A 16,283-nucleotide genomic window follows, 5' to 3' on the forward strand; every position below is an offset into this window, starting at 1 on the left:
ATCCCAAGGAATACTAAAGAGTAAACATTTGAATATACTGCTGTCTTAACATCTTGATGGGGATTCTGAGCATACCTGTATGTTGTGTCCTTTACTGGCATCTTATTGCATCTAACCCATTTATCTGTATCAGGATCCAGTCTTTCAACCCAGTATCCAGTGATTGGGCTGCCACCATCATCATCTGGTTCACACCACGTGAGAGTCACTGCATCTTTAGTGATATCAGAAGGTTCTAGACGAGTTGGAGGTCCAGGTGGATCTATAGACAGGATAATGGTGTAAAATGTTATATGTCCTGTATATAAATATGACACCAAAATGAAAGTTTGACATAAGCATCTTTTTTTTTATCAGCTGATTGAGAAACTTACCAAACTGATATTTGGCTGTTATTGGAGTGGCCTGAACTGGTTCACCAACACCATACATGTTTTCTGCAGCAACTCTGAAGATGTACTCTTTATTGGGGATTAATTTGGTGGCCTTGAAGTTTGTATCCTTGACGGTGGATGAGAGCTTGTGCCACACTTCACTATCAGTTGCTCGTCTCTCCACAACATAGTTTGTGATCTTAGATCCACCATCATCGCGTGGTGGGTTCCATGTTAGAAGACATGACTCATTGGTTACATCTGTGATGTCAAAGGCAGCTGGTGGTCCGGGTTTATCTGTGTATGGCATTACAGATGCAGAAAAAAAAATTGTTCACCTTTTTTTTTTTTTTTTTCAAGAAAGTAACTGCAAAGAGTTTATCCCCTTTTAAAATGAGAACCTTCCTTACCTAAGACGTTCACTTCCACCACAGCAGTGGCCCGGCCACACACATTCACAGCCTCGATGATGTATGTGCCAGTGTCACTTCTCTTACTATCAACAATAGTCACTGTGGATTTCTTAGGGACATTTTCAATGGTAATTCTTTTGTCCTGCTTTAGAATCATATCAGCCTTTGTCCAAGTTATTTTAGGTTCAGGTTTTCCGGTTACAGTGGCAGGAAGTTCAATCTTGGTCCCAGCTTTTACGGTGAGACCAGCAAGGAGCTTCACATCGAGGAAGATTTCTGGGGCCTCTGAATTGGAAAAGTTATTTATGATGTTATCAAGTTCAAGCAGATTTAAGGTCAGAGGCCTATTTGATAAGACAAAAATCAAAAATAGATACCTTGTGTGTCCACAGCCTGGATTTCCTCTGTGGGTCTGCTTGGTTTGCTAGCGCCCTGCCTGTTTAAGGCCTTCACACGGTAGGCATACCATTTGCCTTCCTCAAGACCTGTCACTTCCATTCTGTCAGAAAACAGAATAGGATGTTTTACTGTGATGTCGATAATCGTTTCATTGTGTAGTACTCATAATCTTTCAAAAATTCAAACCCCTGGTATAATACTAATCTTTAAATTAAACCTGGATTACTTCAACACTATAACTGAATACATTTTCATTTCAATACTGTCATGAAAACCCTGAGCAGGCAGTACATTCAGCAGCACCTTTAAAAATCAGACAGACACACCGGCAGCATAGGATTCTCAATGAAAAAAGACAAACATTTAAATTTTCCCCAGCAAAGCCCATTTTAGTGACTAGGAGTACACATTTACTCTCATGCCAATTTAAAAACCTACTTTGTTTCTGCAACAGGTTCTCCACAGGCAACCCATTTATCAGAACCACGTGGACATCTTTCAACTATATATCCTTTGATGCGCGAACCACCATCATTTTTAGGTGGATCCCATGTTAAGAAGATGCTATTGGCTGTTCGATCTCTCCATTTAACATTCTCTGGTGGGTCAGGTACCGCTATAACATTTGGAAGACAGAGTCAGTCTTACACAGGCCACCTATGCAGTTCTCTTCACATTGCCAACCCCTGCCTTGCCCCATAACTTCAACTCTAGGTCTAAAAGCAAAAACAGGCAACAAGATTAGGTAAGTAATCATCAAGAATGTACTCACTTGCAGGAGCTGACATATTTACAGGTTCATCAACATATGCAGGTTCTCCAGGGCCACATTTGTTACGAGCACAAACTTTAAATAAGTACTCTTTTCCTTGAACAAGATCAGGAACCGTGAATTCTAGATCAGTCACAAAGTCCATAACCTGGGACAAAGAAATACAGTTAATCAGTTATTTCCCAAAAACCCTTTCCCCAACTTAAAAGATTTTTACCATGACCAGGGATACAAATTGCAGTTGTTTTGAATGCTAGGGATTATTCTTACATTAATTTCATATTAGGGAAAATTGTAAAGTAGGATACATGATATTTGACTCAATATAAGAAAGACTGCTTCATAGTTTGTACACATTAAAAATGATGGCAAATGAGGTGTTGATTCTACCAGTTTGCTTATCAGAAATATGATTTTAATTCAGGGTAAAGAATAGTAACTAATATAAACACGAGGAAATAATGGCTGATTAGGTCAACTAAGGTATTCTAGTGGAATAAGAAGTGTGACCACCAGGGAAATAAATATTTACTTTCCGCTTCTAGCTTAATGGGTACATATTGGGTACTTAGCGGGTACCAAGTCAGTAGGGTGTTTTTTTTTGTTTTTTTTTTGTTTTTTTTTTACAAATTTGGTAAGGCTCACAAGACAAGACAATTACAATTATACAATCCTTGGTTGAGCTACCTCAGGAAGCATTAGCACCGATGCATTCTTAAAAAGTTTTTGTACATTTTCAGTGAGGTAAAGGTAAGAAGTTGTAGCACATAAGACTTTTGTATGGCATCCCAACCTTCTGGGATTTCCCCTACTCTCATTTTTGGCGTTGATGCAGTGCTGCTCAAAACTCACTTTAGTCCATGTTTTCCGGCTGACTTCTCGTTTTTCAACAACGTATCCAGTTAACGGACTTCCTCCATCATCATCAGGTGGTTCCCAAGTCAAATGTACTGAGTCCTTGGTTATATCACCAAATTTCAGTTCTTTGGGTGCACTTGGGCGAGCTGAAAAAAAATGCACTCACAAGTCACTGTTAATAGTCTGAACTAATATTTGTTAATACTGCCAAATCACCTTAGATGATAAACGTTTCGTTCCTTACCAATTACATTGACATCAATTTCTCCAGAAATTGTTTTCACACGGTTTTCTAATTTCAGTGTGTAAATGCCCTTGTCTGAACGTTCACTTGGAGAAATGACAAGTTCGGCATAGGCAGACAAGGTCTTCATTTTCACACGGTCCCCTGTTTCTAGTACTTTATCTCCAAAACACCAGGTTGCAGTTGGCCTTGGATAGCCTGTACTTGGAACCAGGATCTTGATAGGATTTGGGACAATAACTTCCAGACCATCTTTAAATGCACTTAAATCCATTGTTGGTTCAACTACAAAGAAGAAAAGTTAATGAGTTTGCAGTGCCATATTTAAGTCCCTGTTGCCCCAAAGTAGCTATGTCCTATTCTCCGATCTAAAAATAAAATATCTATTTACCAAATGCATCGTCAGCGGTGAGAGGACCAAGAATTTCAGATGGATCTGAAACACCAGCTTTATTTTCTGCAGATACTCTATATAAATATTTATTTCCTTTTTCCAGTCCGGTAACCTACGATTATGAATTAATATTTGTAAAAAACACATACAGTCATGTCCATGATCCACACTGAATATTCTTTTTTATATGCAAATGACCTACCTTGTAAGTCAGTTCAGGGACAAGTTTCATATTGCAACGAATCCAATTATCTTTTCCTTCTTCGCATCGCTCAATTATATAGCCTAATATTGGGCTGCCTCCATCTTTCAGAGGAGGTTCCCATTTGAGCTGAACTGATGACTGAGTCTGATCTGAGGAAGTTAGGTTTACAGGAGGACTTGGTCTCTCTGGAATAAAAGAAAGAGTTGGAGCATACCATTTATGTTAGTGACAATTTATGAAGACAGTGTTGTAATCAATTATATCATCTCCATTAAAATAACAGATTTATCGAATTCACTAAGTAAAGTAGGCACAGTCTGGGTTTCTAAAACTTTATCTAAATTTTTATGATATTCTACCTTTTTATTAACTTTCATTTAACTTGATTTATTTTAATTGATAGGCCTAATATCTGGATTTCATGCAGTAATTATTTCCCTTTTTTGATGGGCTTACCAATTGGATCGGCAACCTTGACGAAGGGTGTGGCTGCACTTGGTTTTCCAACTCCAATTCGATTTTGGGCTCTCACTCGGAAACTGTATTCCTGTCCTTCTACCACATCAGTAACAGTTGCAGACAGGTCTTCAGCTCTCACAGTCATGGCAGTATCCCACCTGATAGAAGTCTTGTCTCTTAATTCGATGACATAGTTTGTGATCTCAGCACCTCCATCATACTCTGGTGGTTCCCATGTCAGTGAGACACCAAATCGATTCACATCAGTGATGGTTACATTCAAAGGAGGGCCTGGAACATCTGGATTTCACCACAGAAGAAGAAAATACGAGTTTGGGGTAATGACGATGAAGGCAAAGACTGCAATTTACTTAGAAGCTAGCTTGAATTTACTTAAAACTTCTTACCATATTTACTCCTTGCTTCTACAGGATTGTCAGTTTCTACTGGTTCACCAGTGCCAACTCTGTTTCTTGCACTCACACGGAATAGGTACTCAACTCCTCCTTTCTGTAGACCAGTGACAGTAAACTCACAACTCTCTGCACGGTCTGTGGCCAGAACCCAGGTTTTTCTCTTAATGTCACGTCTTTCAACAACGTAACCTATGATTTTGCTTCCACCATCAGTTAAAGGTTCTTCCCAAGCAAGGCTCACTTCACCATCAAATGTTTCTGTCACTTCTAAGTTACGTACTGGCCCAGGAACATCTGAAATTCACATATAAAGGAATTTTTTTAGTGTGCTGTCTTGCTTTTAAATTGTGCTTTGCCAATTAAGTATGAGAGACCCAAGGGCTTACCAATAACTTTTAAATTGATGAATCCTTCTGCTTTTCCATGTTTGTTCTGAAGCACAATTTTATACCTCCCTTTGTCTTCTTTCTTGGCTTCTAAAATTCTGAAAGAAGTTTGTTCAGCCGTAGTATCAATGGTTTTTGTAGATAAAGGTTCATTTTCTTTAAACCATTCAGCTTCTGCTTTGGGGTAGGCATCATATGGCACCACCATTGTCAGAGGCTTGCCAACATCAACCACAAGGTCTTGGTCAGCTGTCTTGATTTTCGGTGCAGCTAGTGAGAAAGATAACATGTGAATGCTTTCGACTATTAAACGTAGCCAAGCTACATCATGTTATTATGCATTTATTAGAAAATATTGGTTACATAACCTTGGAAGTAAGCCACAGTAACTTTATAGCAGAGAAAACTAAGTGGCTTAGAGTTCTCATAGCTTTTTGTTGTTGTTGTTGTGTGTGCAAATTAGATTGGAGAGTAGAGGATTGAGAATGGCATAAAATCATAAGACGCGCATTCCTTGCCAAAAATAGTAACATAGGACTCAGTGTAGTGCAAAACATGTTTTGTTTTGTTTTTTGATAGAGTAGGCACTGCATACTTAGTTCAATAAATCAGAGGAACTTTTTTCTTATGAATGAGAGGTACACTAATGGCTTTTTCATAAGGACAGTGTATAAGGATGTCCTGGGTCAGGATGAGAACATACCTAAAAGGCACACAGGGGTTTGTAAAGTAGGAGAGTATAAGACTGTCTTTAGATTTGCCAAGACTCTCAGGGTTGATAGCTTAGTTGTAGTCTAAGTTCATAAACAGTCATCATGTACTAGGAAATGTCCAAGGCTCTGGCATGTAAAGATTATTGCTATTAATTTCCTTTTACTCAAGACACTTACTTTGTAGTGAGCAAAATTAGAACTGTTAACATGTGGGTAGGGCTTGCTAGAAATGAAAGACTCTCACAAGGATTACCTCATTAAATAACTGTGAAATCTGAAATCTAACCTCTGTGATATTGGAAGGATATTTTAAAATAAAAGAAAGGGACTGACCTGCCAGTTCAAGCTTAGCTCTGGCTTCTTTGTCTTTGGCAATAAATCTGTATTCACCCTGGTCACGGGGCTTAATATCACAAATCTGTAGTCGATGTATCTTTCCTTCACTCATCATCTGGTGTTTATCACCCTGGACAACAACCATGTTATTTCTTAGCCATTGGACTTCCACCTTATCTTTATTGAGTTCTGCTAGAAAGACAACATCAGCACCAGGGGCTTCAAGAATATCTTGTGGAGGCCTGATGATCTCAACAGGAATTTCTGGAAAGAAAATGTGAAATAAATACAAATATGTTTACATTTTGATTAACAATTTTAAAAAATTGGTAACATTAGAATTGTTCTTTCACTTAATACGTACCTTCCACAAAAAGTCTAGCACGAGACTTCCTGTCTTCTACTCCGCAAGCATATTCACACTCATCATCCAGCCTGCAATCTTTTATAATGAGTCTGTGTATACTTCCATCTTTTTCAAATTTGTATCTAAAGGAGACATTGGATTATCAGTTAGCTTGCATAATGGCCACTAAATTGTCAAAAGTGTATATATAGCTACAGAAATAGAGAATAAAAAGATCTTGCTTACTTTTTGCCTTCTTTGATTTCTCTCCCATTTCTGTACCATTTCACATTGGCTTTCTCTCTGGAGAGCTGGCAGGAGAAGACAGCGTCATCGAACTCAGTGACTGTCTGATCTTCCAAGTGTTCCACAAATTCTGTCGGGGCTTCTATGATGAGAAGCTCAGCAACAGATTTATCTTGTCCAGCAGTGACAATGTATTCACCTTCATCTGGGAAGCCACAGTCTTTAATGGTTAACATGTGCTTGTACTTATCAATTCTGTATGAGACACGGTTGTCAAAAGGCACTTCTTCACCATTTTTGGTCCACTTCAGTGTTACATTGAGACGATTCACCTTGCACCAGAATGTGACAGATTTCTTCTCCATTGTTTCAATATCTTTAAGAGGCTCAACAATCCTAAGGTCTTCCTCTGTTGTAAAGGAGAAAAATATGTTGAATTTAATTATTTTCGTAAGAGAAACTGATGAAAAAATCTCTAGTGGTATATAAATTACTTACCTTCTACTATTAGATTGGCTGCACTTTTAACATTTTCACCTCTGTGATTGGTCAAAGACACATTATAGTTGGCTTGGTCATCTAAGCGTGCATCTCTAATTCTGAGGGTGTAGACCAGGTCTTTTTGGAGAATGATGTATTTTGAACTATCAAATATGGCTTCTTCATTTCTGAACCATTTGGCTTTGGCACCTTCAGTATTGACTTCACAGTTGAAGACAACTTCTTGTTGTTCCTTCACCCGGGTGTCCTTAAGAGGAACTACGATCCTGAGTTTTTCTGAAAGCAACCGACAAGACTTTATAATATGAAGAATGATCAAAGCGGCAAATACAAATACAAAACAAACAAACAAAAAACCCTAAAATCAAGAACAAACTTACCAATGACTGTCAAGTGAGCTGCTGCTCTGGCGGCCCCTACCATGACGACGTAAGTGCCCATATCTTGTAATGTGGCATCTTTCACAACTAGGACCCTCTTTTTACCATCAGCAATAACGTCATATTTATCTCCAGATTCAAGTGTCTTATCATCCCTCTTCCACTGGACTGGAAAGCTTTCTTTTGATATAGAGCAGACAAATTCAGCCTTTTCTCCTTCAAGTATTTCAAGGTTTTGAGGCTTTGAGATAAATTCAGCAGCCAGTTCTGGGAAGAAAAATTACAAGATATTAGAAACGTATGTCTTTGTACTTTAAATCTAGCAAGTGTGAATTGTTAGAAATAAAAGATTATTCACTGTAGTTTTCATACCATGTACTTTGACTTTGCCATCGGTTCGAGAGCTTGGGAGTCGACAGTTGTAGTTGCCAGCATCTTCAAGGTGAGCGTTCTGAATGACCAGGATTCTCTTCCGTCCTTCAGTCAGTATTTCATATCTTCCTGTTTCAATGATCTCCTCATCCCCTTTATACCAAATCACTTCTGCGCCAGGTTTGGAGACTTCACAAACCAGTTTTATAGTGTCTGTTTCACTAACTTCAATGTTGGCAAGATTTTTGGTAAAGACAGCTTCTTCTTCTGCAAGCATTGAAAAAACAAAAACCACACTGAGTTAAGTTGGAAATTATTATTTTTTCCCAACACATATACTTCACAAAGAATGACTTTACTCTTACCCAGAACTGTCAGCATGCCAGAAGTTCTCGCTGTCCTTACTTCACAGGAATATTCAGCTTCATCATCCAGTAGACATTTGTTGATGACAAGAATGCGCACTGCTCCCTTGGATATGATGTCATATTTTTTGCCCTTTTTAATTTCAGCACCATCTTTAAACCACTTAACCTATATTTAAGATAAATAGATTATCAGTTTTCTTGTTGTTCCTTCACACAAGTATCCCTAAGAAAAACTATGATCCTGAGTTTTTCTGAAAGCAACCAACAAGACTTCATAGTGTGAAGAAGAACCAAGGTGGCAGACACAAATATAAACAAACCCCAAAAGCAAGAACAATCTTACCAATTACTGTTAAGTGAGCTGCTGTGATACTATTATCAGTTATTAAAAACAATGGGATCATATAAGTTTAGAGCTATAGTGAGCCTTAGACATCATGCAGACTAACTTCTTGGATGTGTAAACTGAGGCTCAGACTTGAAGAAACTTGCCAATGGTAGTTAATGGCAACAGGAGGTACTTAGTTGAAAGAAATATAATTGCTGATATTTGACTTTTTCTGATCTAAGAAAACAGCAGTTTCATATGGTTCAAACTAATATCTAAATCTCCTGATTGTGAGTCCAGTGTTTTTCAAGTAATAGTAAATTAATAATACTAAAAAGAGAACAATTAAAGTCAAGAATACATTTTATACTAAAATTATCTTTAAAAGTAAAGTGGTGACCAGAGAAGTTGTGACTAACTTTTTTTTTTCCATTTTGGCTAGACCAAAAGTAAATATAAAGTTATTTGACAGTACAGGATGACAGGTATACAATCACAGACCTTAGCATTTTCTCGAGAAAGTTCACACTCAAATCGAGCCATTTCTTTTTCTCTTACTTGAAGGTCTGTGAGTGGTCTTAAGAATTCCACATGAGGAGCTGTAAGAGAATGTCATCAGAATTCAAAATGAGGTTTCTGGAAATTTACTCTGACATTACCATAGTATACATTAAGAAAAAGTGACTCTTTTGTAGGGCCTTTCCATCTTAATAGACTACAACTGACTTTGAAATCACTTGAAGCTGCCCATTAGGTATGATGCTTTGCTTTTTAGATATCTCTTTAGTTTACATAAAATTATGTGGCATTCTATATGTTCAACTAGTGTGCATGTGTGTGTGTGTACAGTATATATACTAGGGAGCCATCTCAGTTCTTTTGAATAATAGCTGGAGGAAAAATCTTCATTTGTACTGCACCAGACTTGAAAGATAATGTCAAAGGAAACCTCAGACACCAGTGGCAAAGAAACATTGACTTATTTAAGGCACTCAACACAATCTTTGAGAAATTAGCAGAATTCAAAGATAAAACACGTGAAGCACTATGGCCAGCCTTGTGTATGGCTAAGAGGCATGAGGCTGTAATTAAAACATATATTCAGCTTTTAAAAAAAATCAGCTTTGAAGACGTCACATATAAGTCAGGCATAACATCCATTAGTGCAATAAAGCAATGTGTTTTGTATGGGAGGGTGATTAGGATTTTACATCTGCTATTTCATTCATCTCTAGAATTAATTCAGCTGGTGTATAGGATTAGGGAGCTGCCCCCTTGCCCTTCCTTCTTTCAGAGCTCCTTGTGAGTCCTTCCCAAGATGACCATTCTTGAGCAATAAGATTCTGAGACAAATGCTGTCTAATAGGTTTGAAGATATGCTCCTTGCAGCTGAGTCTTCTTGGATTGAAGGTAGATGTCAAGGGGAAGAAGGAGACCCCCCAAGAAGCTACTTTGACATAAGCTTTAGCAGAGCAACCACAAAGTGGTAAGAAAAACATGGTACAAGATGCGTGAAGCACAGAGTCACTAGGTTGTAGCTGTTGACAGATGGGAAGCAACCAAACCAAACAAACAAATATTGCACAAAATATGCAGAAAAATGTCATCACCGGACAAAGGAATGAATGAAACAAATAAGCTAGCATGTGGCATTTTGAAAAAAGACATTACATTTTTTCACCAGAGGAAGAAGTAATGTTAAAAACCATTAGAGTTCTCTCCATTCAAAGAGTCCAGGACTCAAAAGATCCAGGGCCTCACTCCATCTTCTTATCCATTCTTATTCTCAGAGATTGAATCATGTGAATGTGCTTTGTCATATTACAGCAGATCTCTGGTATACTCCTATTCAGACTGAAATTTCATGCTCATTTTCTAATTGTTCCCCACACTTGAAAATTCATTTTCCTTCTACATGGAAATCACTTTTACTTTGTTTTTAAAATTAGGACTCCCTACTTATCTTTAAAATTCAGTTTCTCCTCATCCATATCAGGATATCCATACAGTAGGCTGACCCCATGTAGACAAAGAGCGCATCTACTCACTACTCAGTGAGAGAAAAGAAGCATAGGGAAAAGTGATTGCTCCATCATTAATCAGACCAGACACAGAATAAGACTTTTCTTTTCTTTTTTTGTTTAAACACATAAAGGATCAGGTTAGGTCAGTGTCAATACTAGAAGTTGCCAAGAAATGCAGTTAGGCCAAGAAGGGCATGCAAAAAGTGTTGTGTTGTTTTGTTGTTGTTGTTATCAAAGAATTGCAAATGAAAAGTCCTTTGTAAGAAGAATACTTACGCACGACATTCAGGTTACAGGAAGTCTTAAAATCCTTAGCATCACAAGTGTATGTTTTAATATCCTCTGGGGTACAGCCGTGTATAATAAGTTTTCTGACCCTGCCATCAGCAACAATTTCATACTTCTTGCTTTTGAGGATTTCTGTCCCATTTTTGAACCATTTCACCTTAGCATTTTCTCTGGAGACTTCACACTCCAGCACTGCAGTGGCTCCCTCTTCGACCGTCTGGTCCTCAAGAGGCTTAGTGAATTCAACTGGGGGTTCTGAAAGAATCATACTCATTAGCCAAGGTACTCCTTTCCTTCTCCAAGAGTTGTGGTACCTTCTCAACTTTCCCCTGCCATCTCCAGGGCTTTGTTCTGTCTTAAGTTTCATTTTCAAATTTTGATTACACTCAGACGTTTTCCTCTAATAATGATATTTTATCATTATTTGTACAGACAAGAGGAAAATCATTTTTAAAAACTAGGAAACATTAAGGAAATAACAGCCAACTGTTGGTTAATAAAGTGATGGATACCTAGCTTGATAATAATTCTTCCTCCAGCTGGCTTTTGAAAATCTAGGATGTGCAATAAAAACAACAGAGATGGAAGGAGGAAGTAAAACTCATGCTACTCAATTTTGACTCTTTAAAAAGATAGTCTGTGAAGTATTTTGTTATGCTAAAAAGTAAAATTAGACTTTTGATTATTTGGTTGATTTTAAACATCTATAGTACTCAGCATATAAAGATAATTGAGAGTTGGCATTATTTATGAGCCTCTGCCTTATACATGTTTTTAAAATAAGCCTTGTAATTACCTTTCACAAAGAGGTTGGCGTGAGTTTTGAAATCTTTTGCTGTTAGTTGGACTTCCCCAGCATCTTCTAACTTTACATCCCTCAGAGTAAGTGTATGAACTTTTCCTTCTGAACGTGGGACCACCTAGTTGTTTGTAAAAAAAGAATATATGAAACAGCAATCTAGTATGTGGGTGCATTTAATTCATTTAGATAAAAATAAATGGAAATAGAGCTTTCCGAGTTGTTTTATAATCATCTATTTAGCACATATGCATTCAAAAATCATTTCAACCAATAGTTTGGGATCTTTCAAGAAAATTTTAGGGTTTCATAGTTACCTTTATTTATTTATTTATTTATTTATTTATTTATTTTTTATTATTATACTTTAGGTTTTAGGGTACATGTGCACAATGTGCAGGTTTGTTACATATGTATCCATGTGCCATGTTGTTTTGCTGCACCCATTAACTCCTCATTTAGCATTAGGTATATCTCCTAATGCTGTCCCTCCCCCCTCCCCCAACCCCACAACAGTCCCTGGAGTGTGATGTTCCCCTTCCTGTGTCCATGAGTTCTCATTGTTCAATTCCCACCTATGAGTGAGAACATGTGGTGTTTGGTTTTTTGTCCTTGCGATAGTTTACTGAGAATGATGGTTTTCAGTTTCAGCCATGTCCCTACAAAGGACATGAACTCATCCTTTTTTATGGCTGCATAGTATTCCATGGTGTATGTGTGCCACATTTTCTTAATCCAGTCTATCGTTGTTGGACATCTGGCTTGGTTCCAAGTCTTTGCTATTGTGAATAGTGCCACAATAAACATACGTGTGCATGTGTCTTTATAGCAGCATGATTTATAGTCCTTTGGGTATATACCCAATAATGAGATGGCTGGGTCAAATGGTATTTCTAGTTCTAGATCCCTGAGGAATCACCACACTGACTTCCACAATGGTTGAACTAGTTTACAGTCCCACCAACAGTGTAAAAGTGTTCCTATTTCTCCACATCCTCTCCAGCACCTGTTGTTTCCTGACTTTTTAATGATCGCCATTCTAAATGGTGTGAGATGGTATCTCATTGTGGTTTTCATTTGCATTTCTCTGATGGCCAGTGATGATGAGCATTTTTTCATGTGTTTTTTGGCTGCATAAATGTCTTCTTTTGAGAAGTGTCTGTTCATGTCCTTCAGAAATGATGCCGCATATCTACAACTATCTGATCTTTGACAAACCTGACAAAAACAAGAAATGGGGAAAGGATTCCCTATTTAATAAATGGTGCTGGGAAAACTGGCTAGCCATATGTAGAAAGCTGAAACTGGATCCCTTCCTTACACCTTATACAAAAATTAATTCAAGATGGATTAAAGACTTAAATGTTAGACCTAAAACCATTAAAATCCTACAAGAAAACCTAGGCAATACCATTCAGGACATAGGTGTGGGCAAGGACTTCATGTCTAAAGCACCAAAAGCAATGGCAACAAAAGCCAAAATTGACAAATGGGATCTAATTAAACTAAAGAGCTTCTGCACAGCAAAAGAAACTACCATCAGAGTGTACAGGCAACCTACAGAATGGGAGAAAATTTTTCCAACCTACTCATCTGACAAAGGGCTAATATCCAGAATCTACAATGAACTCAAACAAATTTACAAGAAAAAAACAAACAACCCCATCAAAAAGTGGGCGAAGGACATAGTTACCTTTATATAATTACTAGGTGGCCTTTCACGTTGAAATTGCCCAGGTCAATTTCTGTTTACATTTGTGGTCTTTTTTGCATATGCATAGATATATAGCATATATAGTATATACGTATATGTGTATATATATGTGTGGCCCCATTCTGCTCCTGGGCTTATATATATATAAAGGAAGAACTTAGAAAAGTGAAATCATGAAAGGATGAAGGAAACTATCAGCTATGGCAAGCTAAAAGTAAACTTTATGTTCTGTATGTAAGGTGTTTGCCATGCAACAACAAGCTATAAGTCTTCTTCCCATTTATTTTAGCAATTAAACTTACTTTGCAAACCAATTAAACCTGTGATTAAAATAATTTGTACAACCTATTAATTTTGTTCAAAACTGCAAGTGAAGGTTGGACTCTTCTTCCCTTTTCATGTGTCTAAGCATCAGGAATGGGAAAATCAGATGTCAATGGTGCGACAGATAGGGTCATTCTGACAGCAAAGATAAGCGACTTGGGGGTTCTTCCAGTTCTATGATATAAAATTCCCAAGAAGCTGTGCCCTGTCATCCAGACTGATTTTGCACTGCTTAAGAGTTTACTTAGAGTTAAAAATAATGTAAAGGTTTTCACCAGTGGAACTATTTATTACACTAGTGTAAAGAGAAGAATCAGAAATAAGGTCTCATCTAAAAGTGTTTTCTTTAATTAAGAACTGGGCATGGTTAGTCACATAATTATCTTAATAATTGAGAGTGGCCAAAAAACATAATAAGGAAAAATAACAGCTAGGAGAGGGTTGTTAAATATGCCCTTGGAACAGAGCTACTTATCCAAGGGCATGGTGCTGAAATGGGGAAAATTTGTTTTTTAATAACATTTCAATATAAATTTTGGCATGCAACTTTTGGCTATTGAAAAGGTGTCTTAGTTTCTAACCCACCCACAGATATATTTTATCTATTAATATTATGTTGCTTTATCATCTGAGTTCCTCTGTAGCTACTCTAGGACATTGCTCAGAATGCAGTATGTCTCAATAAACAGCTTGTATACAGTCCACCTCCACTATGTTAAAAGAAAAAAAAGGAAAACCGGTAGGTACCTTATAAAAATAAACCAATGAAGTGAATGTTGAAGATTTTGCAGTGGATTCTAAGAATAATGTTGGAGATTAAAAAAATTTATTTATAATGGAAGCATATTACTATAATATGGTAGGCTTATGACCATGACAAAACTATTAAAGTTTTATATTTAAACTTTAGTTTTATCAAATTTAAAATTTAACTTTAAAATTATCAAATGCCATTTGGAACTTGGCAGTCCTTTCTTAAACTGACAGCCAAAAACAATTACAACAACGAAGAAAAAATGCAAACAATCATATATACAAGTTTCTCTTCATATTTCCTATTCCTATAGCTTGTTTTTGCAGTTTTGAAGGCAAAAATTTTTACAAACAATGAGTATTAAAGGTCGGAATTACATTGACAAGAGCAAGTTTGTTCTGACAGACTTAATTTAAACAAAATCTGCCAAATGTAATAAAATGATTTTATTACTTCAAAGTTTATATTTAAGTTCTTTTTGAAAAGAGACATTTAAGTAATGCAAGAGCAAGTTCACAAAAGGCTAAGGCATTTCGGGTGCCTAGAGTAAAGGATTAAAATTCCTATGCCAAAAGAGATGTAAAGGGGCCCTATAGAATTATAGTAAACTGATCCTTTCTAACCCTAGAAAAAATTTTAGTTACAGTAAGAATTTTTTAAAAATAAAATGTGAATAAAATTTTTAGGAGTCTACATTTGAATTGAAATAGTGCAGTTTTTTGTATTAGAACTGAGACAGATCTTTTAATAAGAAGCTCTTAATATGACAAAAAGATATTTGGTAATGAAAAAATAATATCATTTTTCTTTAAGCAGTGTTCCTATATATAAATCATGAATTTGCAGATCTAGAAAGAATCTTGAAAAATCAACCAATTCTCTGCCTTTAGACATGGAGTTAATTAAATCATGCATGATATGAAAAATATATTTTTTCAAACAATAAGCTTGAAGGTAGAGGTGCCTCCCTCAGTTCAATATTTAGAAGACCTCATTGTAAGGAAGGTTTTCTGATATATAACTTAATTCTCATGCTACAAATGGAATGTACTGCTGCTTTTTCTGGTCAGTGGAAAAGGAGACCAAGAAGATCTTATTATCTGTATAACAGGCAGGCATTACGTATCAGATGATTGTTGGTGAATTACCCTGTAATCACTTCAGTGGAATACCAGGTTTTTTGTTGTTGTTGTTTGTTTGTTTGTTTCAAAGCAGTTACTTGAAAGCATTGCTTTCAAATACTTAGTCAACTTTGTGGCTTTTTGTTAAACTGAATTACTTTTTAATTATATTCCTTTAAGTCTTCAAAGTTTGATTTTTGTTGAGATATTTATAGCACATTTAATATTATTTCTGAAATATTGGGGGAAAATGTCACAGAACAATGTACTGTCCTGTGCTTTATTTCCAACCCAGGCTGGACATATTCCATGTATTTTATTTTAAGAATTCAAAATTAACGATGGATTGTCAAGATAATTTAAAGACATATGTTGTTTCTGGGGACAAAACATATAGATCAATTTAGGCAAATTGTATTGTGGGCCTATCTGAATAATCCCTTAGTTTTTGGTTATGGGTAAAATATTGGGCATAAAGAATGTTAGTAAAAGCTAACAGCAGGAGCTAGTTATTTACCAAAGCTTAAAAAAAATATTTCATCCACATATGTGGATAACCACAGAGCCCTTCTTTCTTGTCAGTACCATCAGTTGCACTTTAAATAGTCCACTTGCATTCCAGATATCACACAGCCCAAAGCACTTGAAGGTTAAAAATAGCTTTGGAGAAATGCTTGAAGAGCGAATCTGCCCAGAAGTTATCTCAACTACTTGATCAACTGCCTGAAATGGAATTTCAATCTTCTCTT

At 36.6% G+C, this 16,283-nt stretch overlaps 1 protein-coding gene across 1 annotated transcript in view; it reads right to left on the bottom strand.

Annotated features, from left to right (window-relative positions):
* The window catches only part of TTN (titin), a 278,608-nt gene that overhangs the window by 87,670 nt on the left and 174,655 nt on the right, over positions 1 to 16,283 (bottom strand). Inside the window, exons 224-246 of the mRNA XM_030802350.1 lie at positions 11,619 to 11,742; positions 10,811 to 11,077; positions 9,012 to 9,109; positions 8,180 to 8,348; positions 7,815 to 8,081; positions 7,443 to 7,709; positions 7,060 to 7,338; positions 6,562 to 6,970; positions 6,334 to 6,458; positions 5,967 to 6,233; positions 4,921 to 5,190; positions 4,526 to 4,828; positions 4,116 to 4,418; positions 3,657 to 3,844; positions 3,452 to 3,566; positions 3,061 to 3,345; positions 2,811 to 2,962; positions 1,959 to 2,106; positions 1,625 to 1,802; positions 1,165 to 1,286; positions 785 to 1,072; positions 375 to 671; positions 76 to 262 (exon numbers count right to left, since the gene is read on the bottom strand). Of these exons, the coding sequence (XP_030658210.1) occupies positions 76 to 262; positions 375 to 671; positions 785 to 1,072; positions 1,165 to 1,286; positions 1,625 to 1,802; positions 1,959 to 2,106; positions 2,811 to 2,962; positions 3,061 to 3,345; positions 3,452 to 3,566; positions 3,657 to 3,844; positions 4,116 to 4,418; positions 4,526 to 4,828; positions 4,921 to 5,190; positions 5,967 to 6,233; positions 6,334 to 6,458; positions 6,562 to 6,970; positions 7,060 to 7,338; positions 7,443 to 7,709; positions 7,815 to 8,081; positions 8,180 to 8,348; positions 9,012 to 9,109; positions 10,811 to 11,077; positions 11,619 to 11,742 (5,108 nt within the window). The remainder of the gene's footprint in view (positions 1 to 75; positions 263 to 374; positions 672 to 784; positions 1,073 to 1,164; positions 1,287 to 1,624; positions 1,803 to 1,958; positions 2,107 to 2,810; positions 2,963 to 3,060; positions 3,346 to 3,451; positions 3,567 to 3,656; positions 3,845 to 4,115; positions 4,419 to 4,525; positions 4,829 to 4,920; positions 5,191 to 5,966; positions 6,234 to 6,333; positions 6,459 to 6,561; positions 6,971 to 7,059; positions 7,339 to 7,442; positions 7,710 to 7,814; positions 8,082 to 8,179; positions 8,349 to 9,011; positions 9,110 to 10,810; positions 11,078 to 11,618; positions 11,743 to 16,283) is intronic.

Source organism: Nomascus leucogenys, chromosome 22a (assembly GCF_006542625.1).
Source record: "Nomascus leucogenys isolate Asia chromosome 22a, Asia_NLE_v1, whole genome shotgun sequence".
In the NCBI taxonomy this organism is placed as follows: Eukaryota; Metazoa; Chordata; class Mammalia; order Primates; family Hylobatidae; genus Nomascus; species Nomascus leucogenys.